Consider the following 27,471-nt stretch of genomic DNA (forward strand, 5'->3'; position numbering starts at 1 on the left):
TCTAGCCTGGGTGACAGAGTGAGACTCTGTCTCAAAAAAAAAAAAAAATCATGGACTAGCCCCTGCCTCCCCAGCTCCTTGCCCATTTCCCCACTGTCTCAGTTTGGGCCAGAGCTGTCTCCAGCCCTGTGTCAACGTTCCCCTTGTCGGGAAGCCCAGCTGTCCCCTGTGAGCAGAACAATCAGAAAACTCAGGAACATACCACGTTTATTTCTTGTTGTCAAGCCAGAAATGAACCAAAAGAAGCACATCTCAGGTGAAGGAACAACTCCTTATTGCAGTCATAGCCCAGCTCTCCTGGGATCTGGGGAACGCCCTCTCTCCTCTCCCTCACTCCCTCCTGTTTAACTTGGGACTCTGAACTGGAACTCAACTCTTCCCCCAAACATTTTAAATCCAAAAAGACCAGCAGGGGGCGCCCTTTCCTCAGGGTCTGGCCCTGCAGGCGGGGCAGGTGAGGGCCTGAATACCCACACCCAGCTCTGGCAGGCCCCCTGCCTTCAACTTGGCACTTGTTCCAGTGCCTGGGGACCCCTCGTGCATGGAGCATCTGTGCCTCTATTTTGAAACGGCACCGTCCAACCCAAAAAAAAACACAGGATCTCGCTAACCTGCGGGCAGGACTAACCCAGACTCAGCCCTCTGCAGGCTGATGCTAAATTCCTTAGTGCTTTGCTCTCCCCAGATGCATCCTCTCTTGGCAATGGGTAGGAGGCAGCTGGGGCAGCAGCTGTTCGAGAGAGGATCTGAGTGTGGCCTTGACATTCTCAATGGCGGAATCGCTGCAGCACATACTGGCGGGCAGCTGGGGAGGGCTCAGGGGATGAGAAGTACGGGTGGGCCAGGGCAGTCTTGGCTGTGATCCGCTGGCTGGGGTCATACTGCAGGAGTTGCTAGGAAGAAAGAAGGAAGAAGATGTGGTCTGGGTGCAGCCAGGGTGGGGTGAGAAATTCCCCTCCCAGGTCCCAGATTAAGGGCCTGGGCCCCAAATTGGCTGCCCTCAAACCCAGAACCGCACGAAGCCATGACCTCCCAGCTCTCCAGCCAGTTCTGGACACTCCTGGAATCTGGACAGTCCTAACGAGTCACCCAGGTCTCCTCAGGCCACTGAAGCTGAGTCACCCCCCTTCTCGGGGAGGGTCCTAGGTCCCAGCCTGCTTCTAGTCGGGAAGAGCACAGAACCCCACGTATCAGGAAGCAGGGGACTGAAGCTGTCCAGGGAGGAACACTGAGTGGGGGCTCAAGGACTGACACTCCAAGAGGCCAAACCTGTCCAGCCCTCTGCCCTAGAGTCCCTAAACCCAGACAGGATGTGGAAGGACCCCCTGTGGTAGAGTAGCCCAGCTGGAGGGCTCGGGGCCTTGGCTGGAGTCTGTGCCGTCCTGCTGCCATTGGGCGGGTACACAACACACAGAGACTTCTGGAGAGCTGGACACACAGCCTGAAGATGAAAATACTGACCCACCTTCCTCTCACTCAACACCAGATTAAGGAGAGAGACGTGGCTCCAAGACTTTGTGGGCAAGAATGGATGGTGGACGGGCGCAGTGGCTCACACCTGTGATCCCGCCAGCACTTTGAGAGGCCAAGGTAGGAGGATCGCTTGAGCCCAGGAGTTCGAGACCAGTCTGAGCAACATAGTGAGACCCCATTTCTACAAAAATAAAATTAGCTGGGCATGGTGGTGCACCCCTATAGTCTCAGCTACTCAGGAAGCTGAGGTGGGAGGATCAATTGAGCCCAGGAGTTCGAGACCAGCCTGGGCAACATGGTGAAATGCTGTCTCTACAAAAAAGGTACAAAAGGTAGCCAGGCATAGTGGCATGTACCTGTGGTCCCAGCTACTCAGGAGGCTGAGATGGGAGGATCGCTTGTGCCTGGGAGGTCAAGGCTGCAGTAAGTCATGGTCACACCACTGCACTCCAGCCTGAGTGACAGACTGAGACCCTGTCTCAAAAAAAAAAAAAAAAAAAAGAACAGACGGTTCTGCCAGAGACTTCCTGGGCAGTCCGGCCTGGGTCAGCTCAAGACACCAACAGGAGGCATGAGTGAGAACTGTGGCATGGGCCCAGGAAGTAGGGGACAGCCTGTTCTGAAGACTGACCACTGTAGGAGTCACAGGGGGAACAGCCGGGCAGTAGAACGAGAGGCCCCAGCCAGGCACAGTGGCTCATGCCTGTAATCCCAGCACTTGGGGAAGCCGAGGTGGGCAGATCACCTGAGGAGTTCAAGACCAGTCTGGCCAACATGGTGAAACCCTCTCTACTAAAAAAAAAAATACAAAAATTAGCTGGGCGTGGTGGCAGGCACCTGTAGTCCCAGCTACTCGGGAGGCTGAGGCAGGAGAATGACTTGAACCCAGGAGGCAGAAGTTGCAGTGAGCTGAGATCACGCCATTGCACTCCAGCCCGGCAACAAGAGCAAAACTCCATCTCAAAAAAAAGAAAAGAAAAGAAGGTATGGCCCCAGCCTGCGGAGGCATACAGCTTAGATGGAGCAGTAATGTTCACAAAGTAGAATAACCAAACACACAAGACAACTAGGGAAAGAGAGCGTGTAGCACAGCATAAAGACAGAGCTAACTCAATGAGCGCCACTTTCACAGGGAAGATAAATACTGCACTTATCCTGGGGGAGGCTTCCAGGTTGAACAATCAGTATACCCAAGCCAGTTGTGTACAAAGGTCAGGAAAGAGACCCTGGCCTTGGACTCAGAAAGTGCCAGGGTTATGTAAGAGGCTGGCTGATGAGGGGAAACTGTAGTCGGAGCAGCAGCTGGAGCCCACATGCACCTACCATGAGCAGGTCCCTGCCCTCTGGCTCCAGATTGGGCACAATCTCTTCCAGTCCCTTCCTGGTCCACTTAGGGAAGCTGCCCTTATAGTCAGGCAGCTGGGTGACCCCGGGCCATGTGTCTTCGCTGGGTGTCCCCAGCATACGAAAGATACGAAAGAGCTGGTCAATCTCAGAGTCACCAGGAAACAGGGCTTTTCGAGTCACCTGAAATGGGGAAGAAGAGAAGGTGTGGGGTCTGCCACTTTGTTATACAGAATCCAGTACCAGATAAGTGGCCAGACCCAGGGAGAGGCCTGTCAAGATATCTTTCCCATGACTGTGCAAAGAATTCTGGCCTCTTTTGGAATAAGGCTACCTTCCTCAGTCCTTTAGCCAGTACCAAACACCTTTTTTAAAAAAATAGAGATGGAGTCTTGCTCTATCACCCAGGCTAGAGTGCAGTCGTGCGATCATAGCTCACTGCAGCCTCAACCACAGACTCAAGCAATCCTCCTGCCTCAACCTCCCGAGTAGCTGGGACTACAAGCATGCACCCACCACACCCAGCTAATTTTTGTAGTTTTGTAAGAGCTGGGGATTTGTTACGTTGCCCAGGCTGGTCTCAAATTCCTGGGCTCAAGCAATCCTCCCATCTCAGCCTCCCAAAGTGCTGGGATTACAGGCGTGAGCCATGTCCAGCCCCAAACACTCTTCAATCCACCTCGAATGGGAGCATCAGTGGACCCCACCCAACCCCAGTAGGACCCTGCCTGTGGCACCCTGTGGCCATGTGTGCCCCTCTCTCTACCATCTCTGCAAAGATGCAACCAATGCTCCAGATATCCACAGCTGTGGTATAGAACTTGCTGCCCAAGAGAATCTCGGGGGCGCGATACCACAGTGTCACCACCTGCAGGGCAAAGAAACAGCATCACTCAAGGTGTCTGAGTGCATGGGTGACACTCCTCCTGCTGCCCCTCTCTCCTGTTTGTCTCACAATACCTCATGGGTGTAGGTGCGCAGGGGCACCCCGAAGGCGCGAGCCAGGCCGAAGTCAGCCAGCTTGATGGCACCCAACTCATTGATGAGCAGGTTCTGGGGCTTCAGGTCTCGGTGGATGACCCGATGTGAGTGGCAGAAACTCACCCCCTGCAGCAGCTGGAAGAGGTAGCTCTGGAGAAACGAGCGCGAGGTGGAGCCAGCTGAGCGGAGGCGCTGCGTGGACAGGGATGGCAGGGATGGGGTGTCACCTCTCCTTCCCTGCCCTTCCTTCCCTACCTTGATGAGGTGCAGGGGGAGCTCTGAGCCTGGGGTGGAGTCCATGTACTTCTTCAGGTCCTGGCTGAGGAACTCAAACACCAGATAGAGCTTCCTCTCGTTGTGCACCACGTCCAGCAATCTGGCAGGGAGATGGCAGTCAGGATGCTACCTTCGCCTTCCCAGCTTCCCCGCCTCAATCCCCAACTCACTGGACGATGTTGGGGTGCTTCAGTTCCTTGAGCAGCGAGATCTCCCTGATGGCAGTGCTTGGGACCCCCTCCATCTCCCTGCAAGAAACAAGGGCACAGCCGTGGGCAGAGACTTGGGCCAAGAAGGGCACTTCCAGCCAGGGGGATCAGCTTCTCCTTAACCCCACAGAATGACCAGGGCCCCGGCAATGGAGACCTGTGCTCCTTGGCACGTCATCCACCAAACTCCACAGTCAGGGCCCCGGCAAAGGCTGGTCAGAAGGCAGTGAGCTGGGGGGAGGACAGGTAAGGGCTGCCGGGCAGCACCCAGAGGAGTTAAATGTGGACTCCAGGAAAGAGGGAACGGATCAGGGAGCGCCCAGGTTGTGATGGCCCAGGGTGGGTAACTCAGGGGCCGTCCCAGCACTCACAAATCCAGTCTGATCTTCTTCAGGGCTACCAGCTGCCCTGTCTCCCTGTTCTTGGCCTTGTACACCACCCCATAGGTGCCCTCTCCGATCTTCTCTACCTTCTGGAACATATCCATGGCCACAGAGCTGCCTGGGAAACAGAAGGCGCTGGGCAATTTGCACCCCACGCCCAAGCGCTCCCGTTGCTCCTCCAGCTTCCATGTGGTGCCCTGCCCAGCCCAGACTGCCCAGCCCCCAAGGCCCACGGCCTAGCCACCCCAACCCCAGCTCATCCTGCCTGGGAACCTGGCTGGGGGTCGGAGACCGCCCCTCGCCCAGCCCAGCCCGGACCCCAAGGGGGTCAGGGACCCCCCCTTCACCCAGCCCAGTTCAGCCAGGACCCCCAGCCTTCTCGCCCATGCCCGGCCTCGGAGGGCAGGGCCCACACTCTCCCACCCAGCCCCCTGCCCATCCCAGCCAGAACCCCCAGGAAGTCAGAGACCACCCCTCGCCCAGCCCAGCCCAGCATGGAACCCCAGGCCTCTCACTTGTGCCAGGCCTTAGAGGGCAAGACCACCCTTTCCCACCTGGGTCACTGCCCAGCCCAGCCAGTCCCAGGCTCTGGGGACACATGGCGGCCAGGAAGGGCTGCCCAGGGGCCAGGGCCACTGGGGGCAGAGGTCAGGGGTCAGGAGGGTCTTAAAGCCACAGTCGTGTCTTAGGCTGCACGGTCAGGGCCCAGGGCCTCGGCCCGGCCCGTGTGACGACGCTCAGCCTCCTCTGAAGGCAGAGCCTGGCCAGGGGCAGACCCCTGCATCCTGGGCCCCTGATCTGGGCCCCCCACCCCAGCCCCTGGGCCCCCCACCCCAGCCCCTGGGCCCCTGGTGCCCTACCCTGAGGCCCCAGGCCCAGAATTCACCAGAAGCCCTGAGAGGCTGCAGCCCACAGCCCAGGTTGCAGCTCCCCCTCCTGGCCCCCGCCGGCGCTGCACCACGAGCACACTTCAAGAGCACGCCCCCTGGGCCTTTATTCACCAGGACCTTCTGGAACCCTCCATGGCCCCCCACCAAGCACGGCCCCAGCGCCCAAGCTTGGCCACCTGCAGTCCCCCGGGGTGGGGCTGTCGGATTCATGGCATGCTTTCTGGGCTCTCATTGCTGAGCCAATCCCAAAGTAGGGGAAGAGGCTGGATTCATCACCCGCCCCTCGGCTTTCGAGCTCCAGACAAGGCCGTCGCTGGGGAGGCGTCTGTGCTCTCCCGGGCTCCCGCAGCTCCAGAGGGTTTGGGCTCTGAAGCAGGTGAGGGTGTTGCTAGGCTGCTGTTTCCTACTGGCTGCCGCCCCGCTCCTGCTTGTACAGTCTCTGCTCCCGGATGGCTTGTTCCAACAAGGGCAGGTTCATCCCCTCCACACAGGTCAGCACGCGCGCCTTCACCACGGATCCTCTGTCTGCAAGACAAACACCGGGGCACGAACGGCGACTGAGCCAAACACCAGGGCATGAACGGTGGACTGAGCCAAACACCAGGGCACGAACGGTGGACTGAGCCAAACACCAGGGCACGAACGGTGGACTGAGCCAAACACCAGGGCACGAACGGCGACTGAGCGGCGTGTCAACAACGTCCTCCAAGGTGCATTCCAGCTGTTCCCTCCACAGCTCAGTACTGGGTTTTGGCAGCAAGTGGTGTGGACAATAACAACGGCATATGGGGCAAAGGCAATTGAGTATTTGGGCCTAGAACCGTGGGCCTGTCATGCACAGTAGGCCCGTGTCTGGAACTTAGCAGGTGGCCAGAAAACCCCTCTGGACTGAGGGAAAGGCCCCCTTGGCACCTTGGGACACAATGTCATCAGGAACCAGGGGAAAAGAGACACCCATATTTTAAAAATCCAAGAGACTGAGCTCCCGGTAAGTTTGGCTTTATAGGAGCAGGTCATCCCACCCTGGACGAGGGGGCTTCTAGCAGATGCGGTGGTGACCTGATACATAATGGAAAGGTTTGCCACTGTTCAGGTGGCACCAAACAGGAAAGACATCTCCGAGAGACTTTTTAAAAATTTTCTTTCTTTTGACAGGCGAACTGGCTCACACCTGTAATCTCAGCACTTTGGGAGGCCAAGGCATGTGGAACACTTGAGGTCAGGAGTTCAAGACCAGCCTGGTCAACATGATGAAACCCCATCTCTACTAAAAATACAAAAATTAGCCGCGTGTAGTGGTGCATGCCTGTAATCCCAGCTACTCGGAAGGCTGAGGCAGGAGAATTGCTTGAATCCAGGAGGTGAAGGTTGCAATGAGTCAAGATCACGCCACTGCACTCCAGCCTGGGCAACAGAGCAAGACTCCACCTAAAAAAAAATTTTTTTTTTGAGACAGGGTGTCGCTCTGTCACTTGGGCTGGAATGCAGTGGCTCAATCACGGCTCAATGTAGCCTCCACCTCCCAGGCTCAGGTGATCATCTCAGCTTCCTGAGGAGCTGGGACTACAGGGACGCACCACCACACCCGGCTAATTTTTGTATTTCTTGTAGAGATGGGGTCTCGACATGTTGCCCAGGCTGGTTTCAAACTCCTGGGGTCAAGTGATCTGCCCACCTCGGCCTCCCAACATGCATGGATTATAGGCGTGAGCCACTGTGCATTTTTTTTTTTCTTTCTTTCTTTTTTCCCCAGTCATAACTTGCAAGAGAAAAAAAAAAAGTTAAAAAAATTTTTTGCACTCATGCTCTTTCTGCTCTCTGAGCACTTTAATAAATAGATTTCCGAGACGGGTGGATCACCTGAGGTCAGGAGTTCATGACCAGCTTGGCCAACACGGCAAAACCCCGTCTCTACTAAAAATACAAAAATTAGCCAGGTGTGGTGGCTGGCACCTGTAAACCCAGCTACTTGGGAGGCTGAGGCAGGAGAATCGCTTGAACCTGGGAGGCAGACGTTGCAGTGAGCCGAGATCAAGCCACTGCACTCCAGCCTGGGCAACAGAGTGAGACTCCGTCTCAAAATAAATAAATAAATAGATTCAATGTTCTAGGCTATTACATTGTTTTCTTTTGACGCTGTTTGAGATAAAGGCTCTGCCTGCCCTTTCCTCTAGTCTAGGTCATTTATAGCACAGCCTGAGGGCAGAATTCAGGGTGTCATCCTGCCTAGCTGTCTACACAGGCTACCCTTAGGCAATGAACTCATTTGAAACATGAGGTTGCCTGTGTGTCTCAGCTTCTGTTTGCCCCAGTGCTGACACAGGTCAGAGAGGAATCGGGGTGGGGCGTGGTGGCTCCCAGCACTGTAATCCCAACACTTTGGGAGGGCAAGACAAGCAGATCACTTGAGGCCAGGAGCTCAAGACCAGCCTGGCCAACAAGCGAAAACCCTGTCTCTACTAAAAATACAAAAGTTACCCGGGCTCGACTACTTGGGAGGCTGAGGCACGAGAATCACTTGAACCGGGGAGGTGGATGTTGCAGTGAGCCAAGATTGCGCCACTGCACTCCAGCCTGGGAAACAGAGTGAGACTCTGTTTCAAAAAAAAAAAAAAAGGAAAAAAAAGGAAAAAGGCCAGGCGCAGTGGCTCACGTCTGTAATCCCAGCACTCTGGGAGGCTGACGCAGGCGGATCACCTGAGGTCAGGAGCTGAAGACCAGCCTGGCCAACATGGTGAAACCCTGTCTCTACTAAAAAGACAAAAATTAGCTGGGTATGGTGGCGGGCACCTGTAATCCCAGCTACCAGGGAGGCTGAGGCAGAATCGCTTGAACCCAGGAAGCAGAGGTTGCAGTAAGCAGAGATCGTGCCACTGTACTCCCAGCCTGGGTGACAGAGCGAGACTCCATCTCAGAAAAAAAAAAAAAAAGATTAAGAACCTGGAGCAAAGAAGAAGGGCCTGGGTTATAAAAAGCAGTCAGAATGCAGTGGGGTGAGGCCTGGGAAGAGGAAGGGGTTATACGGAGCACAGATGTTCTTTTAGGAGGTTTGTCTGCAAAGGGAGGGAAGGTCATGGGCAGGTAGGTCAGACTCTAGTGTAGAAGATGACTTCTTGTCATTATTTCCATATAGAGGAGGCTTGAACGCCTTATATGTGGAGAGGGAAGAACTGTGGTAACCCCTTAGGTAGGAGGGACCCCGCTTCCTCTTAGACTAGAGGAAGGAGCTAACCGTGGCCGTTTCAGTGTCTGATGGTAGGAGGAAGAACGGCTGCCTGTGGCCTCAATTCTAGCTGGGTCATAAAGCAATAAGCCGGGAGGGACAGGGGAGGAGAGGAAGTGGGTTCTTATGAGGCAGGGGAATTTCTGGACTAGCTGTGGTGGCGCCGGGGAGGGGGGTGTGGCCAGGACACAGGAAGGATTTCTAGGCAGAGCAGGGGAACGCCAGTGAGCCCCTGAAATCATTGAGCTCCGAATCCTTGGAGTTCTGTGATCTTTCTGCACTCAACAGTTGGCAGAACCAGGAGGATGGAGGCTGGGGTCTCAGGGCAGGAGTGAAGCTGCCAGGAAGGTGGCTGAAATGGTAGTGAGGCCCAACGGGGAAGAGAGGTGGGGGAGAAAGCCCAGGAGTCCCGAGTCCACAGGTCCTCATAGGGCAAGAGGGACGCAGCAGAAGTAGAAGGGAGAGTGGATGGCATGCAATTTCAGGAAAACAAGTCCAAGGTGCAGCAGCAGGCGTGGGAGGTGGAATTGGGGCAGAGGTGCACAGTGGTGGAACTGGTTGGCAGCAGGGAGACAGGGAGGGATGTATGATGCTGACACACCCAAGGAGCCGGGGAAACTCCGGCCCTGCTCCAGACTCTGTGGGTGTGTGGTTTGGGGAGAAAGGTTTGGGCAAGTCCCAGAGCCGTAAGGATGCTCGAAGAGGGAGGTGCACAGGGGACACACAGGAAGGTTTCCCTCCCTCCCTTTCTCTTCTCTTTTCTCTTTCTTTTCTTTTCTTTCTTTCTCTCTCTCTTTTTTCTTTTTTTTTTTTTTGACAGGGTCTCACTCTGTTACACAGGCTGCAGTACAGTGGTACAGTCTCAGCTCACTGCAATCTCTGCCTCCCTGGCTCAAGTGATCCTCCCACCTCAGCCTCCCCAGTAGCTGGGACTACAGGCATGTGTGCAACAACACACCCTGCTAATTTTTGCATTTTTTGTAGAGACGGGGTTTCACCATGTTACCCAGGCTGGTTATTATTATTATTTTTTTTGAGATGGAGTTTTGCTCTTGTCACCCAGGCTGGAGTGCAATGGCGTGATCTCAGCTCACTGCAACCTCCGCCTCCCAGTTTCAAGCGATTCTCCTGCCTTGGCCTCCTGAATAGCTGGGATTACAGGCATGCGCCACCATGCTCAGCTAATTTCGTATTTTTTGTAGAGACAGGGTTTCACCATGTTGGTCAGGCCGGTCTCAAACTCCTGACCTCAAGTGATCCACCCACCTCGGCCTCCCAAAGTGCTGGGATTACAGGCGTGAGCCACCATGCCCGGCCGTCCAGGCTGGTCTTGAACTCCTGGACTCAAGTAATCCACCAGCCTCAGCCTCCCAAAAGTTCTGAGATTACAGGCATGAGCCACGGTGCCCAGCCTCTTTTCTTTTTCTTTAGAAACAGGGTCTCATTTTGTCACCCAGGTTGGAGTGCAGTGGCATGATCATAGCTCACTGCAGCATCGAACTCCTGCCTCAAGCCATCCTCCTGCCTCAGCCTCCCAAGTAGCTGGGACTACAAGCACAAGCCACCACACCCCACTAATATTTTCATTTTTGTAGAGATGGCGTCTCTCTGCGTTGCCCAAGTTGGTCTCAAACTCCTGGGTTCAAGTGATCCTCCCACCTCAGCCTCCGAACATGCTAGATTAGTGAGCCCCTGAGCCCAGCCACACAAGGAAGGTTTCTGAGGGCAAAGTGCAGGGGTGCAGTGAGAGAAAAGCAGAAGGCAGAGGATGCATGGCAAGGGCTTGTGGGCAGCTGCTTGCTGCTTGCTGTGGTCCAGTGCCCTTCAGCCTGGGCATGCTCCGAGGGCCTCTGGAGTAGGCCTGGGAAAGGCTGTGCCCCACACCTTAGTTCCAGAACGGGGGGCCCTCGGGCCTTTGGATGGCGCCAGCGGGTGTCAGGTCCGTGGGTTTTATCACACCCCAGCATGTCTTCACCTGTTGGTCTTCTTGGCTAACTCTTAGGCAAACATTTGAGAAGGGTGACCTCTCACCTGTCCTCAGTACTGTCAGTCTGGCCACAGGGCAGGATTCACATCTGATCAACCTTTGTGTCCCCATAGAACTTTGGGCCTGGCACAGGAAGGTTTATGGTTTTATTTCTACTTATTTATTATTATTTTGTAGAGACAGGCTCTTGCAACATTTCCCAGGCTGGTCTTGAACTCCTGGGCTCAAGCGATCCTCCCTCCCTAGCCTCTCAAAGTGCTGGGATTACAGGTGTGAGCAACCACACCTGGACTTTTTTTTCCTTTTTTTTTTTTTTTGAAACAGGGTCTCACTCTGTCATCCAGGCTGGAGTGCAGTAGAGCAATCTTGGCTCACTGTAACCTTGAACTCCTGGACTCAAGCAATCCTGCCACCTCAGCCTCTCAAGTAACTGGGACTACAAGCCTGTGCCACCACACCTGGATAACTTTTTAATTTTTGTAAAGATGGGGTCTCACTATGTTGCCCAGGCTGGTCTTAAACTCCTGATCTCAAGCAGTCCTCCTTCCTTGGCATCCCAAAGTGCTGAGATTACAGGCATGAGCCACCACACTTGGCTTTCACAGGGAGGTCTAAAGCAGCCACAGGGGTGCCCCCTCTGCCCAGGCCAGAGGTCAGGGTGGACAGAGCACAGTCAGCCCGGATGCTCTCCTCCCACCTCCTCATCTTTGATTCGAGTTCCCTCCGTGAATGACGAGCATGTATGACTTAGATAATCAAGACAGGCCGGGCGCGGTGGCTCATGCTTGTAATCCCAGCACTTTGGGAAGCTGAGGCAGGTGGATCACGAGGTCAGGAGCTCAAGACCAGCCTGGCCAAGATGGTGAAACCCCGTCTCTACTAAAAATACAAAAATTAGCCAGGCACAGTGGCAGGCGCCTGTAATCCCAGCTACTCAGGAGGCCAAGGCAGGAGAGTCGCTTGAACCCGGGAGGCGGAGGTTGCAGTGAGCTGAGATCACGCCACTGCACTCCAGGCTGGGTGACAAGAGTGAGAGAGTGAGACTCCGTCTCAAAAAAAAAAAAAAAAGAAAATCAAGACAAAATTTTTCTTTTTTTTTTTTTTGAGACAGAGTTTTGCTCTTGTTGCCCAGGCTGGAGTGCAATGGTGCGATCTCGGCTCACAGCAACCTCTGCCTCCTGGGTTCAAGCGATTCTCCTGCCTCAGCCTCCCGAGTAGCTGGGATTACAGGCATGCACCACCACGCCCAGCTAATTTTGTATTTTTAGTAGAGGCGGGGTTTCTCCATGTTGGTCAGGCTGGTCTTGAATTCCCGACCTCAGGTGATCCTCCTGCCTTAGCCTCCCAAAGTGCTAGGATTACAGGTGTGAGCCACCGCGCCCAGCGACAAAAATGTTTTAAGAAAAAAACCCACAAAAAACAGGTTGTGATGCAAATTATGAGTACTAAACTAGCCAGTGCCCAGTAACAGGCTACTTCCTCTGAGGCCTGATTAGCTTCAGGTTCAATTTTTTTTGTTTTTTCTTCTTTTGTTGTTTTTTTGAGATGGAGTCTCGCTCTGCCAGGCCTGGAGCGCAGTGGCGTGATCTCCGCTCACTGCAACCTCCTCCACCTCACAGGTTCAAGCGATTCTCCTGCCTCAGCCTCCTGAGTAGCTGGGACTACAGGCGCGTGCCACCACGCCTGGCTAACTTTTTGTATTTTTAGTAGAGACGGGGTTTCACCATGTTAGCCAGGATGGTCTCAATCTCCTGACCTCGAGATCCGCCCGCCTCGGCCTCCCAAAGTGCTGGGATTACAGGCGTGAGCCACTGCGCCCAGCCCAGGTTCAATTTTTTTGGCAAGAACCCACCAGAGGTGTTGCTATGTGTGTCTTCCTCATGACTCACATCGGAGGTACCTGATGTTTGCCCTTCTGATTTTTATCATGTCGACATTGATCAGGCCAGCCTAGGCACTGCTGGCGGATCCCTCCATCACAATGATCTCATCAAGATGTTTCCTAATGATTTTGGCCACTAGCGAGGACTGTTGCCTGGATTTTTTATTTTGTCAGGGCTTTTAAAGCGACGACTTTGAATTTACGGATTTCTCCTGTGTTCATTCGCTGTGACTCTTCTCTAAAGAACTTTCCAGGCCAGGCGCGGTGGCTCACGCTTGTAATCCCAACACTTTGGGAGGCCGAGGCGGGCAGATCACAAGGTCAAGAGATCGAGACCATCCTGGCCAACATGGTGAAACCTCCATCTCTACTAAAAATACAAAAATTAGCCGGGCGTGGTGGCGCATGCCTGTAGTCCCAGCTACTCGGGAGGCTGAGGCAGGAGAATCGCTTGAACCCAGGAGGCGGAGGTTGCAGTGAGCTGAGATCATGCCACTACACTCCAGCCTGGCGAGAGCGACACTCCGTCTCAAAAAAAAAAAAAGAACTTTCCTTCATCAACCATTTGGTTTCCACTACAGGCAATTCATACAGAAATGGCAGGATAGGGCCTGGTGCCAAGATTGCGCCACTGCACTCAGCCTGGACAGCAGACCAAGACTGTCTCAAGACAAAAAAAAAAAAAAAAAAAAAAAAAAACAGCAGTAAGAATCAGAAGCAGGCAGGGCTACTTGGGAGGCTGAGACAGGAGAATCGCTTGATCCAGGGAGCTGGAGGTTGCAGTGGGCTGAGATCGTGCCACTGCACTCCAGCCTGGTGACAGAGCAAGGCACTGTCTAAAAAAAAAAAAAAAACAACGGTGGCTCACGCCTGTAATCCCAGCACTTTGGGAGGCCAAGGCGGGTGGATCACAAGGTCAGGAGATCGAGACCATCCTGGCTAATATGGTGAAACCCCGTCTCTACTAAAAATACAAAAAATTAGCCAGGCGTGGTGGCGGGCGCCTATAGTCCCAGCTACTCGGGAGGCTGAGGCAGGAGAATGGCGTGAACCCGGGAGGCGGAGCTTGCAGTGAGCCAAGATCGCGCCACTGCACTCCAGCCTGGGCGACAGAGCAAGACTCCGTCTCAAAAAATAAAAAGGAATCAGAAGTAAGGCTGAGTTTGGTGCTGCACACCTGTAATCCCAGCATTTTGGGAGGCAAGGCAGGCAGATCCCTCATCCCAAAATAATGACACCTTGTCTCCACAGAAAATTTTAAAATTAGCCGGGTGTGGTGGTGCACGCCTGTGGTCCCAGCTACTCAGGAGGCTGAGGTGGGAGCCTCATGAGCCCAGGAGATGGAGGTTGCAGTGAGCTGTGATCATACCACTGCACTCCAGCCTGGGTAACAGAAAGAGATCTTGTCTCAAAAAAACTAAAAAAAAAATTTTTTTAAGACTCAGATTAAGGGCTGACAGGCAAATTCAAAAAGATCTAAGCAAGCTGCCTCACATCAGGCCTGGTGTGTTGTAGGCCTTGAGAAATTAGTGGTTTCTCTCTCCTCGTTCTCACTTCCCCATGGGGGACCATCTCTTCACTGTACCTGTCTTTTTTTTTTTTTTTTTTGAGACGGAGTCTCACTCTGTCATCCAGGCTAGAGTGCAGTGGAACGATCTTGGCTCACTGCAACCTGTACCTCCCTGGTGCAAGTGATTCTCCTGCCTCAGTCTCCTGAGTAGCTGGGACTACAGGCACATGCCACCACGCCCAGCTAAGTTTTGTACTTTTAGTAGAGACGGGGTTTCACCATGTTGGCTAGGCTGGTCTCGAACTCCTGAACAGCCACCCTGTCTTTGAGTTGGCACCATGAGGCCAGTCCACTCTGAGTTGAATCCTCAAGAGTGTTGAACTTGTGGGCTAATTTGGAAGAAACATTAACCCTGATGAGACATTGCTGTTGGGTCACGAGCCCACTTCTCACTGACTGCCCCGAAGACTGCCCCAGCTCAGGCCCCAGGATGAGAAAGGGGGTTTGAGGCCGCAGCTCACCCTGCTGATGCTGGAGCTCCCCGAGGACGATGTACAGGGAGCCCACCTGGGCGTGGAAGGGCTCCACCAACTTGGTACAGACAAGAACCTGGTGCTGATCGGATCCGTGCTGAGCCATCAGTGTTACTCTGGACTGAATCATGTCATAGAGGCACAACCTGGAAGGCAGAAGAAATGCAATAATTTCCATCCATACGTAGAATCACCACCACGCTCAAAAGGTTTGCATGGCCAAGAAATCTATAGAAAAGTGTTCAGCCTCAGTCTCATCACAGAAATGCAAATTGCAGCAACAAACCAGAAAAAGATGTTGCAGTCTACATTGTAGAATGCGAAGGAATTCCTTTTAATTTTCATCTCCTTGCCTTTAATTTTCTTAATGGTATATTTTGATAAGCAGAAGCTTTTAATTTTGTTGATGATCAGTTTATTCATTTTTTTCTTTTTCTTTTTTTTTTTTTTTTGAGATGGAGTCTCGCTTTGTTGCCCAGGCTGGAGTGCAATGGAGCAATCTCGGCTCACTGCAACCTCCGCCTCCTGGGTTCAAGCAATTCTTGTGCCTCAGCCTCCCGAGTAGCTGGGATTACAGGTGCCTGCCACCAGGCCTGGCTAATTTTTGTATTTTTAGTAGAGAAGGGGTTTTACCATATTGTCCAGGCTGGTCTCCAACTCCTGACCTCAAGGGATCCACCCACCTCAGCCTCCCAAAGTACTGGGATTACAGGCATGAGCCACCACACCTGATCATTTTTTTCTTTTATGACTTTTGCTTTCTATGTCTTGTCTAAGAAATCTTTTTCTTCCTTTCTTTTTTTTTTTTTCTGTATCCCAGGCTGCAGCCTTGACCTTCCAGGCTGCTCAAGCAATCCTCCCATCTCAGCCTCCTGAGTAGCTGGGACTATAGGTACTTGCCATCACATGTGGCTAATATTTTAATTTTTTGTACAGACAGGGTTTTGCTATGTTGTCCACACTGGTCTCGAACTCCTGGGCTCACGTGATCCACCTGCCTCAGCCTCCCAAAGTGCTGGGATTACACTCATGAGCCACTGTGCCTGGCCATGTTTTCTTTTTCAATATGGGCTACAAATGCTATAAATAGAAAAAAAAAAAAAGAAATCTTTGCCTACTCAAGGTTGTAAAGATATTCTGCTGTTTACTTGAGGCATTTCAGTTTTAGCTTGTAATCTATGACACAGTGTAAATTTTTTTTTGTATGTTGCGAAGCAAAGATCAAGATGTTTTCCCCTACCATAAGAATATCTAGCTGGGCGTGGTGGCTCATGCTGGTAATCCCAGCACTTTGGGAGGCCAAGGCAGGTGGATCACTTGAGTCCAAGAGTTTGAGACCAACCTGGGCAACATGTTGAAACCCTGTCTCTACTAAAAATATAAAAAAATTAGCCAGGCATGGTGGCACGCAGCTGTGGTCCCAGATACTTGGGAGGCCAAGACGGGAAGATCACTGGAGCCCAAGAGGCAGAGGCTGCAGTGAGCCGAGATCGTACCACTGCACTCCAGTCTGGGCAACATAGCAAGACTCCGTCTCAAAAAAAAAAAAAAATCTAGGTTGGGCATGGTGGCTCACATCTGTAATCCTAGCACTTTGGGAGGCCGAGGCAAGAGGATTGCTTGAGCCCAGGTGTTAGAGACCAGCCTGGGCAACACAGCGAGATGCCGTCTCTATAATTTTTTTTTTTTTTTAATTAGGTACAGTGGTGCACGCCTGTGGTCTCAGCTACTTGGGAGGCTGAGGGGTCAAGGCTGCTGTGAGCCATGATCATGCCACTGCACTTCAGCCTGGGCGACACAGTGTCAATATCCAGTAGTTCCACTTGTTGAAAGGGCTATGCTTTCCCTACTGAATTATCTTGATGTCTTTATTGAAAATCAATAAAGCCAGGCACGGTGGCTCATGCCTGTAATCCCAGCACTTTGGGAGGCTGAGGCAGACAGATCACAAGGTCAAGAGATGGAGACCATCCTGGCCAACATGGTGAAATCCCGTCCCTACTTAAAAAAATACAAAAATTAGCTGGGTGTGGTGGTGCACGCCTGTAATCCCACCTACTTGGGAGGCTGAGACAGGAGAATCGCTTGAACCAGGGAGTTGGAGGTTGCAGTGAGCCAAGCTCACGCCACTGCACTCCAGCCTGGCGACAGAGCAAGGCTCCATCTCAATTAAAAAAAACAAAAAAGGCCAGGCGTGGTGGCTCACATCTGTAATCCCAGCACTTTGGGAGGCCTAGGCAGGCAGATCACGAGGTCAGGAGATCAAGACCATCCTGGCTAACACGGTGAAACCCCGTCTCTACAAAAAAAAAAAAAAAAATACAAAAAAAAAAAATTAGCCAGGCGTGGTGGCAGGTGCCTGTAGTCCCAGCTACTTGGGAGGCTGAGGCAGGAGAATGGCGTGAACCTGGGAGGCAGAACTTGCAGTGAGCTGAGATCGCGCCACTGCACTCCAGCCTGGGCAACAGAGCAAGGCTCCGTCTCAAAAAAAGAAAAAAAATCAATAAAGAATTGGCTAAGTAGGCCGGGCGTGGTGGCTCACGCCTGTAATCCCAGCACTTTGGGGGGCCGAGGCGGGTGGATTACAAGGTCAGGAGTTCGAGACCAGCCTGGCCAAGATGGTGAAACACCGTTTCTACTAAAAAAATTAAAAAAATTAGCCAGGTGTGATGGCAGGTGCCTGCAATACTGGCTACTCAGGAGGCTGAGGCAGGAGAATCGCTTGAACCTGGCAGGCAGAGGTTGCAGTGAGCCAAGATTGCACCACTGCACTCCAGCCTGGTGACAGAGTGAGACTCCGTGTCAAAAAAAAAACAAAAGAATTGGCTAAGTAAATGATGCAATATCACCACAGTGAAACAAAATGGAACCATTCAAAATGATGATATAGATCTACATGTCTGAGATGGCACTAGGTCTACCATACACAGCTAAGTAAATAAATGCTACAATATAGTAATATAATAGGATCTCATCTAGGTTAAAATATTGCTTTCTTCTTCTTCTTTTTTTCTTTTTTTTTTTGAGGCAGGATCTCACTCTGTCACCCAGGATGGAGTACAGTGGTGCAGTCTCAGCTCACTGCAGCCTAGACCTCCCAGGTTCAGGTGATCCTCCCACTTCAGCCTCCCCAGTAGCTGGGGCTACAGGCGCACACTGCCATGCCTGGCTAATTTTTTGTATATTTTGTAGAGACAGGGTTTCACCATGTTGCTCAGGCTTGTCTCAAACTCCTGGACTCAAGCAATCCTCCCACCTCAGCCTCCCAAAGTGCTAGGATCACAGGTGTGAGCCTCCACACCCAGCCCTTAACTACGTTAAAATACTTCTTTTTTTTTTTTTTTTTTGAGGCCGAATTTCACTCTTGTCACCCAGGCTGGAGTGTAATGGCGTGATCTCAGCTCACTGCCACCTCTGCCTCCCGGGTTCAAGCAATTCTCCTGCCTCAGCCTCCCGAATAGCTGGGATTACAGGCGCCTGCCACCATGCCTGGCTAATTTTTGTATTTTTTATAGAGACGGGGTTTCACCATGTTGGCCAGGCTGGTTTTGAACTTCTGACCTCAGGTGATCTGCCCACTTCGGCTTCCCAAAGTGTTGGCATTACAGGCGTGAACCACCGCACCCGGGCTAGGTTAAAATACTACTTTCTTTTTTTTTTTTTTTTTTTTTGAGATGGAGTCTCACCCTGTCCCCCAGTGACGCAATCTCAGCTCACTGCAACCTCCACCTCCTAGGTTTAAGCGATTCTCCTGCCTCAGCCTCCTGAGTAGCTGGGATTATAGGCACCCACCACCAAGCCCGGCTAATTTTTGTATTTTTAGTAGAGACAGGGTTTCGCCATTTTGGCCCGGCTAGTCTCAAACTCCTGACCTCAGATGATCCGCCTGCCTCGGCTTCCCAAAGTGCTGGGATTACAGGCGTGAGCCACCGCACCTGGCCTAGGTTAAAATACTTCTATATGTATGTACACATGTCTCTAAGATGGTCCCCTGTGATTCTCACCCCCGATATTTACATCCTTGTGCATCCCCTACGATGCTGAGTAAGGCTGACCTGTGTAATCAGTAGGATACTGCAGAAATGACTGAGACTGACTCTGGAAGCTAAGTCATGAAAGACACTGTGGTTTTCACCCTGCTCTTTCTCTTGGTCACTGCTTCTGGCAGAAACTGCTGTGTTATGAGGACCCTCACACAGAACTACAGAGAAATCCACATTGTCTGGAACTGAGTTATCTTGCCAAGAGCCAGCACTAATTTGCCAAACGTGAACAAGCCATCTTGGAAGTAGAGGTCCTGGCCCCAGTCAAGCCTCCAGATAACTGCAGCCCTGGCCAACATGTGGATGCCACTCCCATGAGCGACCCTGAGCCAGATCCAAACAGTTAAACCACTCCCAAATTCCTGACCCACAGTAACTATGAGACAATAATTATTTTAAATTTGGGGGAGGCTGGGCACAGTGGCTTACGCCTGTAATCCCAGCACTTTGGGAGGCTGAGTCAGGAGGATCGCTTGAGCCCAGGAGTTAGACACCAGCCTTGAGAATATACGGATACCCTGTCTCTACGAAAAACTAAAATTGTGTGTGTGGGTAATATGTTACATAGCAATATATAACTGATATATAACTGACAGAGTATATATGTATATATGTATATTGGGTGTCTCCATACCCACCCACATATACAAACACATACATATGGAAAAGCACGAGGATAATCACCAAAGGTTAGCAGTGGTTGTCTGGGTAATGGGATTATGGGTGACTTTTCCTTCCTCTCTACACCTTTATGGACTATCTACACTTTTTACAATGAATATTAATTTTTTCAATATATATATGTATATATATTTATTATTATTATTTTTTGAGACAGTTTTGCTCTTGTTGCCCAGGCTGGAGTGCAATGGCGCGATCTTGGCTCGCTACAACCTCTACCTTCCAGGTTCAAGCAATTCTCCTGCCTCAGCCTCTTGATTAGCTGGGATTATAGGCATGCGCCACCACGCCCAGCTAATTTTGTATTTTTAGTAGAGACAGGGTTTCTCCATGTTGGTCAGGCTGGTCTCAAACTCCCAACCTCAGGTGATCCACCCACCTCGGCCTCCCAAAGTGCTGGGATTACAGGCATGAGCCACCATGCCCGGCAACTAATTTTTTTTTTAGTATTTTAACATAATTAGACAAAGTTATAAAAATATTTTCTAATTATGTTTTTTTGGAGGTAGAGAAAGACATTTAACATATCATCACCCCCACCAGTGAAAAAATAACCGTTCTCACCTGCCAAATGTTCTCAGTGTGCTGCCATCAGGAACTTGGCCTGCACTAACCTCCCAGGGGAGGTAATAGGTCCCAGGTTTGGGCAGCATCATGGGCTCCTGTAACCAAATAGTTGAGAGGGATTTTGAAGATTCCTGATAAACGGGATAGACTACAAAACAGAGATTAGCAGATATATGAGACCAACAGCATCTTAAAGACTAATTCCAGTGGGCAGTGTTTTAAAATTAAAAAAAAAAAATTTTGGGGGGAGGGATAGCATTAGGAGATATACCTAATGTAAATGACGAGTTAATGGGTGCAGCACACCAACATGGCACATGTATACATATGTAACAAACCTGCACGTTGTGCACATGGACCCTAGAACTTAAAGTATAATAAAAAATATACATATATAAAAAGAAAAAAATTTTTTTGATATAATATGCATTCATGTATTAAAAAAAAAAGAAAAAAAAATGGCCGGGTGCAGTGGCTCATGCCTATAATCCCAGCACTTTGGGAGGCTGAGGCGGGCGGATCACCTGAGGTCAGGAGTTCAAGACCAGCCTGACCAACATGGAGAAACGCTGTCTCTACTAAAAATACAAAATTAGCCAGGCATGGTGGCGCATGCCTGTAATCCCAGCTACTTGGGAGGCTGAGGCAGGAAAATAGCTTGAACCCAGGAGGTGGAAGTTTCAGTGAGCCAAGATCGTGCCATTGCACTCCAGCCAGGGCAATAAGAGCGAGACTCCGTCTCAAAAAACAAAGCAAAACAAACAAACAAAAAACAAACATAGACCAGCCTTGACAACATAGTGAGACTTCATCTCTATGAAAAAATTAAAACATTAGGCCAGGCGCAGTGGCTCATGCCTGTAATCCCAGCTCTTTCGGAGGCCAAGCCAGGTGGATCCCTTGAGACTAGGAATTCGGGACCAGTCTGGGCAACATGGCAACACCCCATCTCCACAAAAAAAATACAAAAATTGGCCAGGTGTGGTGTCTCTCACCTGTAGTCCCAGCAACTTAGGAGGCTGAGGCAGGAGGATCACTTCACCACAGGAGGTTGAAGCTGCGGTGAGCTGTGATCACACCACTATACTGTAGCCTCGGCAATAGAGTAAGACCCTGTCTCAAAATAATAATAAACCAAAACAATATTTAAAAAGCTATGTGTGGCCCAGAATGGTGGCTCACACCTGTAATCCCAGTGCTTTTTAGTAGAGATGGGGTTTCACCATGTTTGTCAGCCTGGTCTCGAACTCTTGACCTCAGATGATCTACCCACCTTGGCCTCCCAAAGTGCTGGGATTACAGGCGTGAGCCACCGCGCCTTGCCGAATTTGACTCTCTTCATCAACACGTTCCTCTTGCACCCTCTCAGGCACATAGTGCCAGGAAGAACTGTTCTGTTTGTCAGCAAAAGAGACAGAGACTGCCTGTGGCTATGGTGCAGATAATGTGGTGAAAGGTCCTGATCATAGCTGGCAAGTGAGACTCATGCTGGTAGCTCTGGGGCAGTACCACTGAACTCTGTTCCTTGACAGGAACAGACTGTGACTCTGGACTGGGCTTTGCTTACCTGCTAGAAGCTACAAATGCTTCAAAACAATCAGAACAAGGTTGGGTGCAGTGGCTCATGCCTATAATCCCAGCACTCGAGGAGGCTGAGGCGGGCAGATCACTTGAGCTCAGGAGTTTGAGGGCAACCTCGTCTCTACTAAAAATATAAAAATTATCCGGGTGTGGTCGTGCATGCCTGTAATCCCAGCTACTTGGGAGGATGAGATGGGAGGATCGCTTGAGTCTGCGAGGTCGAGGCTGCAGTGAGCTATGATTGCACCATTGCACTCCAGCCTGGGTGACAGAGTGAGACGCTGTCTCACAAAAACGAAATTAAATTTAAAAAAATGAAAAAGCAGAACAAGAGACAGTGCACAGATTTGGAAAGCCGACCATTATTTCTTCAGAACAAGGAACACATTGTACAGCCCATAATGGCCAACAATGAGCAAAAAGATCTCCTCCTCAGAGTCATAGTTTGATAGAGAGGTAAGATGTCCTTTGCAAAAATTGTATCAGTGAGAGAATTAGGACAGCGGGGGAGAGCTGATCTAGCCAGTCCCCCTCTTGCCTTTGGCCTCTAAGCTGCCCTTAATTATTCCTGGATTTGGGCCAAGCTAACTTTGGGAGACATTTAGTTTATAGTTTAAATGAAAATAGCCCTTCCCTAAAACGCAGCCATGTTTGTAAAGCTAATGAGAAACCACCAGGCTAGGAGCACAGAGAAGCCCGAACTCTGCTAAGATTGCCAGCCATTATTCCAGGGGTCACAAGCTAGGCAACTTCCCCAGTTACTCCTGCAGATAACATCACTATTGCAGAACCTAAGATTGGCCTTTGGAGATATCTTTTCAGGTTTTTTGCATGTCTGACACCAACAACTCCACATGGACCCCACCCATCACTCCTGCGGCCCCCCTCAGAGGTGACTCAGCCTGCAGGAGGACCATTTGCCACACCCCTAAGGTTGCACCCCCAACCAATCAGCAGCAAGCACCCATTGCCTAGCTGCCACCACCGCTTCCCCGAAACTACATTTAAATAATGTCTAATCTCTGAGCCTTCCAGGAGATTGACTAATAATACCACCTCCCACGTGGTGTGGCCAGCCTTGTGTCAATTAAAGTCTTTCTTGACTGTAATGCCATGCTCCCCATGAAATGATTTCGTTTGTGCTGTGGGAACCCATCAGGTGGTTATAGAGGTGGCATAGGCTATGAAAACACTGGTTGTCTAAAACAGGGGGAGATAACAATTACGAAGGGCTAGTGTACACGAGTGTGTGCTCACCAACATGAGGGGACTAAAGGAGTGTCCCCACTAGATGTTCCTGTTTTTCTGGTGGATCTGGGGAAAAAGAGGTGGGGAGGATGCTGGGGTTGCTATGCAATTCTCACCGAGGGAGGAATTTGCTGGTATAATGATTATACATTTTTCTTTCTTTCTTTCTTTTTTAAGATGGAGTCTCGCTCTGTCTGCCAGGCTGGAGTGCAGTGGCGGGATCTTGGCTCACTGTAACCACTGCCTCCCGGGTTCAAGCGATTTTCCTGCCTCAGCCTCCTGAGTAGCTGGGACTACAGGCGTGTGCCACCATGCCCGGCTAATTTTTGTATTTTTAGTAGAGACGGGGTTTCACCATGTTGGCCAGGCTGGTCATGAACTTCTGACCTCAGGTGATCCACCCACCTCGGCCTCCCAGAGTGTTGGGACTACAGGCGTGAGCCACCTCACCGGGCCTCTTTCTTTTTTCTTTCTTTTTTTTTTTTTTGAGCCAAGGCGGGCAGATCACTTGAGGTCAGGAGTTCGAGACTAGCCTGGCCAACGTGGTGACACCCCGTCTCTACTAAAAATACAAAAATTAGCCAGGCATGATGGCGGGTGCCTGTAATCCCAGCTACAGGGAAGGCTAAGGCAGGAAAATTGCTTGAACCCGGGAGGCGGAGGCTGCAGTGAGCCAAGATCATGCCACTGCACTCCAGCCTGGGCGACAGAGTGAGACTCTGCCTGAAAAAATAATAAATAAATAAATAAATAAATAAAACTATGATCAATGCTTGAGCCTAAGAGTTTGAGGCTGCAGTGAACTATGGTTGCGCCACTGCATTCTAGTCTGGGTGACAGAGCAAGGCCTTGTCTCAAACAAAACAAAACAAAGCAAAACTATGATCAAATACATGTGTATGCCTTTTCTCCTATTAATCACTTGTGTGGTATTCCTGCCAAAAATGCATCATCTGAATCTAGTCATGAAGAAATATCAGACAAATCCGAATTAAGGGACATTCTACTATAGGTGCCAAGGGGCCCTCTGAAGTTTAGCTGCAAAAAATCAACTTACAAAAGGCAGAGTAATAGTCAAAAATGTGTACAAATTTATGTAACATGTACATATGGGAGCCTTCAGAAGGAAGACCCAAAGATACAGGGGAAATTGTACATTTTTATGCAAATGATTGAACATAAAAGGTATGATCTAATGCTGATAGACTGAGTGGGGAGGCCCAGCAAGGCCTGTCTGTCTAGATTCTTCTTGGCCTCTTAGAACAGGCATTCCTTCCTTCTGGGTGTGGGGCAGGACCCTCTCTGGAATGGAGTCTTATGGCCTACAGTCAAACAAACTAGGTCAGATAATTTCTTTTTGGCCAGTTTTTACACCAAAAGAAGGAGGGAAAGTTAAGAGTAATATATTTAGGGGGTTTTTTTGTTGTTTTTTGAGACGGAGTCTCACTCTGTCGCCCAGGCTGGAATGCAGTGGTGCAATCTCGGCTCACTGCAACCTCTGCCTCCCCAGTTCAAGCGATTCTCCTACCTCAGACTCCCGAGTAGCCGGGACTACAGGCACATGGCACCTCGCTCGGCTTTTTTTGTATTTTTAGTAGAGACAGGGTTTCACCGTGTTGGCCAGGATGGTCTCGATCTCCTGACCTCGCGATCCACCCGCCTTGGCCTCCCAAAGTGCCAGGATTATAGGCATGAGCCACCGCACCCAGCTTATATTTAGGGTTTTATAGCTGGCTTTGGGGGTAAAGGACTCTGTTTTCTATGACCTGCCTTGGGGAAGAAGATTCTAACTTCTCTGGCTAGGCTCGGGGGAGAATGGGCCTGAGGGAGAGGAGGACAGAAGGTAAAAAAAAAAAAAAAAAAAAAAAAAAAAACAAACTTGCTTTGTGGGTTGCTTCTGAGGCCTTCATTTTGGGGTATTATTTTGGGGTTGGTTTTCTGAGACCCAACACTACAAAACAATGGGCTTATACACTTCAAAAGTGTTAATGTCAGCCAGCCAGGCGCAGCGGCTCACGCCTGTAATCTCAGCACTTTGGAAGGCTGAGGCGAGCGGATCACATGAGGCCAGGAGTTGGAGACCAGCCTGGTCAACATAGTGAAACCCTGCCTCTAATAAAGACACAAAAATTAGCCAAGTGTGGTAGTACATTCCTGTAGTCCCAGCTACTCTGGAGGCTGAGGCATGAGAATCATTTGAACCCAGGAGGCGGAGGTTGCAGTGAGCTGAAATCATGCAACTGCACTCCAGCCTGGGTGACAGAGGAAGACATCATCTCAAAAGAAAAAAAAAAAAAGCGTTAAAGTCACAGAAGAAAAGTTCTTTGTTCTATTCTTGTAATTCTCGTGTAAATTTGAAATTATTTCAAAATAAAAACTCACCAAATTTAGCTCTTCATCTAAGTCTTTTCTATTCAATGCTAAGTACACCCATTATCATTGTTACATTAAGAGCAATTGGTTTCCTAGAATATTAGAACTAGAAGGTCAGCTGTCAAGCAGCCATTTGTTCACTCCACAAAGATTTCCTGAGCACCTTTAGCGGGGCAGGCACTGTGCCAGGTACAGAGAATAAACTAGACACCCTCTCTGCTGTTGAAGGGGCCTGAGATCAGCAGCTTAATAAGACAAATGAGGATCCTGAGGTCCTAGGGGTTAAGAGTGTGTATTATAGTTCTATTATTCAAATTATGAATGTTATGCATCTCTCGTAGTTTTACTTCTGAGAAAACCAAAGTCATAGTATTACACAGACTACAGACAGGCTAGGCGCAGCGGCTCACGCCTGTAATCCCAGCGCTTTGGGAGGCCGAGGCAGGTGGATCAACATGTCAGGAATTCGAGACCAGCCTGGCCAACATGGCAAAATCCTGTCTCTACTAAAAATACAAAAATTAGCTGGGTGTGGTGGCGAGCCCCTATAATACCAGCTACTCGGGAGGCTGAGATAGGAGAATCGCTTGAACCCAGGGGGTGGAGGTTGCAATGAGCTGAGATCATACCACCACACTGCAGCCTGGGCGACAGAGCGAGACTCCGTCTCAAGAAAAAAAAAAAAAAAAATGACTAGAGATGATTCAACAAATCCCTGAATCTCCCTTGTCTACAATCCCACTGGGCAGAACTGTTTTTGTTTTTTGTTTTTTTTCTGTAGAGACAGGGTCTCACTATGTTGCCCAGGATGGAGTGCAATGTCACAATCTTGGCTCACCGCAACCTCCACCTCCGGGGCTCAAGCCACCATCCCATCTCAGCCTTCAGAGTAGCTGGGACTACAGGCGCATGCCACTACACCCAGCTAATTTTTTGGTATTTTTTGTAGGGATGGGGTTTTGCCATGTTGCCCAGGCTGGTCTTGAACTCCTGGGCTCAAGTGATACGCCCGCCTCGTCCTCCCAAAGTGCTGGGATTCCAGGCGTGAGCCACCGCGCCCGGCCCTACACTAGGTTTTAACAGTAAGTGTGCATTTCCCATTTTGATGACGATGATGGCAAAAGCAAACAAGTCTGGATTCCAAGACCTCTAGTAACTGCCAGGTTGTGGGGGGAAATGTCTGGTTTCCCAGACAGAAGGCTTAGAGCAGCACCGCCCGCTTGGTCTCATTCTAAGTCCGCGTCCACCCCTTGAACAGCGCTCACAATCCCACACCCAGGGCCCCGGAACCCACGCCTCTGCCAGTAAAGACGCCATTATCTTAACAAAAGGTAACTGGAGCCTCTCCCCAAAGAGACTGGTTCCCGTCCCATTCTTCTCCAATCCGGGTGGATTTGGCAAAAGCCCAAGTGACCCTCCCTAGCAATTCCGCAAAGCCCCATCTCCCGCCCCAGACTCCAGAGTCTCCCGACCACTCTCATTTCGGAGAGGCCTAGGGGCACGGACCCGGAAGCGTGACGGAGGCCGCGGGGTAAAAGGGGGGCAAGTGCAGGCGCAATCCCTCCTCAGCCTCGTTGTCCCGCCCCCTTCCCAAGGCCCCAGCCAACCTGTTCTAGGCGTCGCCCGGTCCTCGGATTTCTTCTTTCCGCCCCGCGTTGTCACGTGACGGGGGAGGGGCGGGATACAAAAAGTGCTTTATTTTCCCACTCCCCGGACGCCCAGCAGGGCAATTTCTTGACCTTCGGAGCCCCTTTCCCGAGGATCCGCTCGGGAGCCTCCCCTGGCCAGGAGCAGGGGATTAGTCTGCCCCGCGACCGGCCCCAGCCACGGCGCGGACATCGCCCCCTCCGTCTGGGCCGCTGTCACTCACGCGCCGAAGGGCCCCGGAGAAAGAAGGGGCGGGCCGGGGCGGGCCGGGCGAGCGGAGGCGGGGACTTGCGCCGTCCTGAGGCTGCCTCCTAGGGTCCGGCCGGCGCTGGAGCTGCGGATTTAGATTGTCACTGCCACCTCGGTCGGTGCTTACTTCGCTGCCAGCTGGTCGTCGCCATGAACCCGGACCTGCGCAGGGAGCGGGATTCCGCCAGCTTCAACCCGGAGCTGCTTACACACATCCTGGACGGCAGCCCCGAGAAAACCCGGCGCCGCCGAGAGATCGGTGAGGGCGGCGGGCGAGACCTCCTCCCTCCTTTCCCGAGAAAAGCTGGAGACTCCCTCGATGCGGAGTCAGGGGCGCTGTGGGGCCTAGGCCCTCTGGCCCAGCGTTAGGGGAGCCGGGACCCCCACTTCG

At 51.2% G+C, this 27,471-nt stretch overlaps 3 protein-coding genes across 8 annotated transcripts in view; 1 reads left to right on the top strand and 2 right to left on the bottom strand.

Moving 5' to 3' along the window:
* Window positions 1-190: 190 nt before the first annotated feature.
* On the bottom strand, window positions 191-5,879 carry CDK3 (cyclin dependent kinase 3). Of its 3 annotated transcripts, none has more exons than XM_019027078.3 (8): window positions 5,733-5,879; window positions 4,655-4,784; window positions 4,245-4,322; window positions 4,054-4,174; window positions 3,778-3,948; window positions 3,584-3,685; window positions 2,797-3,000; window positions 191-893 (listed from the first exon to the last, which is right to left on the bottom strand). In XM_019027078.3, the coding sequence occupies exons 1-8, from the start codon at window positions 5,764-5,766 to the stop codon at window positions 768-770; spliced, it is 966 nt and encodes a 321-aa protein (XP_018882623.1). In that variant the 5' UTR covers window positions 5,767-5,879; the 3' UTR covers window positions 191-767. The 3 variants fall into 3 exon arrangements, with proteins under 3 accessions (XP_018882623.1, XP_055244901.1, XP_055244900.1); XM_055388926.2 differs by lacking the exon at window positions 5,733-5,879 and adding an exon at window positions 5,527-5,596; XM_055388925.2 differs by lacking the exon at window positions 5,733-5,879 and adding an exon at window positions 5,221-5,484.
* TEN1 (TEN1 subunit of CST complex) lies at window positions 5,636-27,064 on the bottom strand. Its single transcript, XM_004041029.4, has 4 exons — window positions 26,792-27,064; window positions 19,980-20,077; window positions 14,680-14,837; window positions 5,636-6,081 (listed from the first exon to the last, which is right to left on the bottom strand). The coding sequence occupies exons 2-4, from the start codon at window positions 20,069-20,071 to the stop codon at window positions 5,960-5,962; spliced, it is 372 nt and encodes a 123-aa protein (XP_004041077.1). The 5' UTR covers window positions 20,072-20,077; window positions 26,792-27,064; the 3' UTR covers window positions 5,636-5,959.
* The window catches only part of ACOX1 (acyl-CoA oxidase 1), a 38,160-nt gene continuing 37,535 nt past the window's right edge, over window positions 26,847-27,471 (top strand). For 2 of the 4 annotated variants that reach the window (XR_008680268.2, XM_019027077.4), the window contains exon 1: window positions 26,847-27,339. Coding sequence is in view for 2 of the 4 variants with exons in the window: in XM_019027077.4 (XP_018882622.2) it covers window positions 27,231-27,339 (109 nt within the window). In the remaining 2 variants the exon portion in view is untranslated. The remainder of the gene's footprint in view (window positions 27,340-27,471) is intronic. The other 2 variants (XM_004041031.5, XR_008680269.2) reach the window with 2 other exon arrangements.

The sequence above is a fragment of the Gorilla gorilla genome, chromosome 4 (assembly GCF_029281585.2).
Source record: "Gorilla gorilla gorilla isolate KB3781 chromosome 4, NHGRI_mGorGor1-v2.1_pri, whole genome shotgun sequence".
In the NCBI taxonomy this organism is placed as follows: domain Eukaryota; kingdom Metazoa; phylum Chordata; class Mammalia; order Primates; family Hominidae; genus Gorilla; species Gorilla gorilla.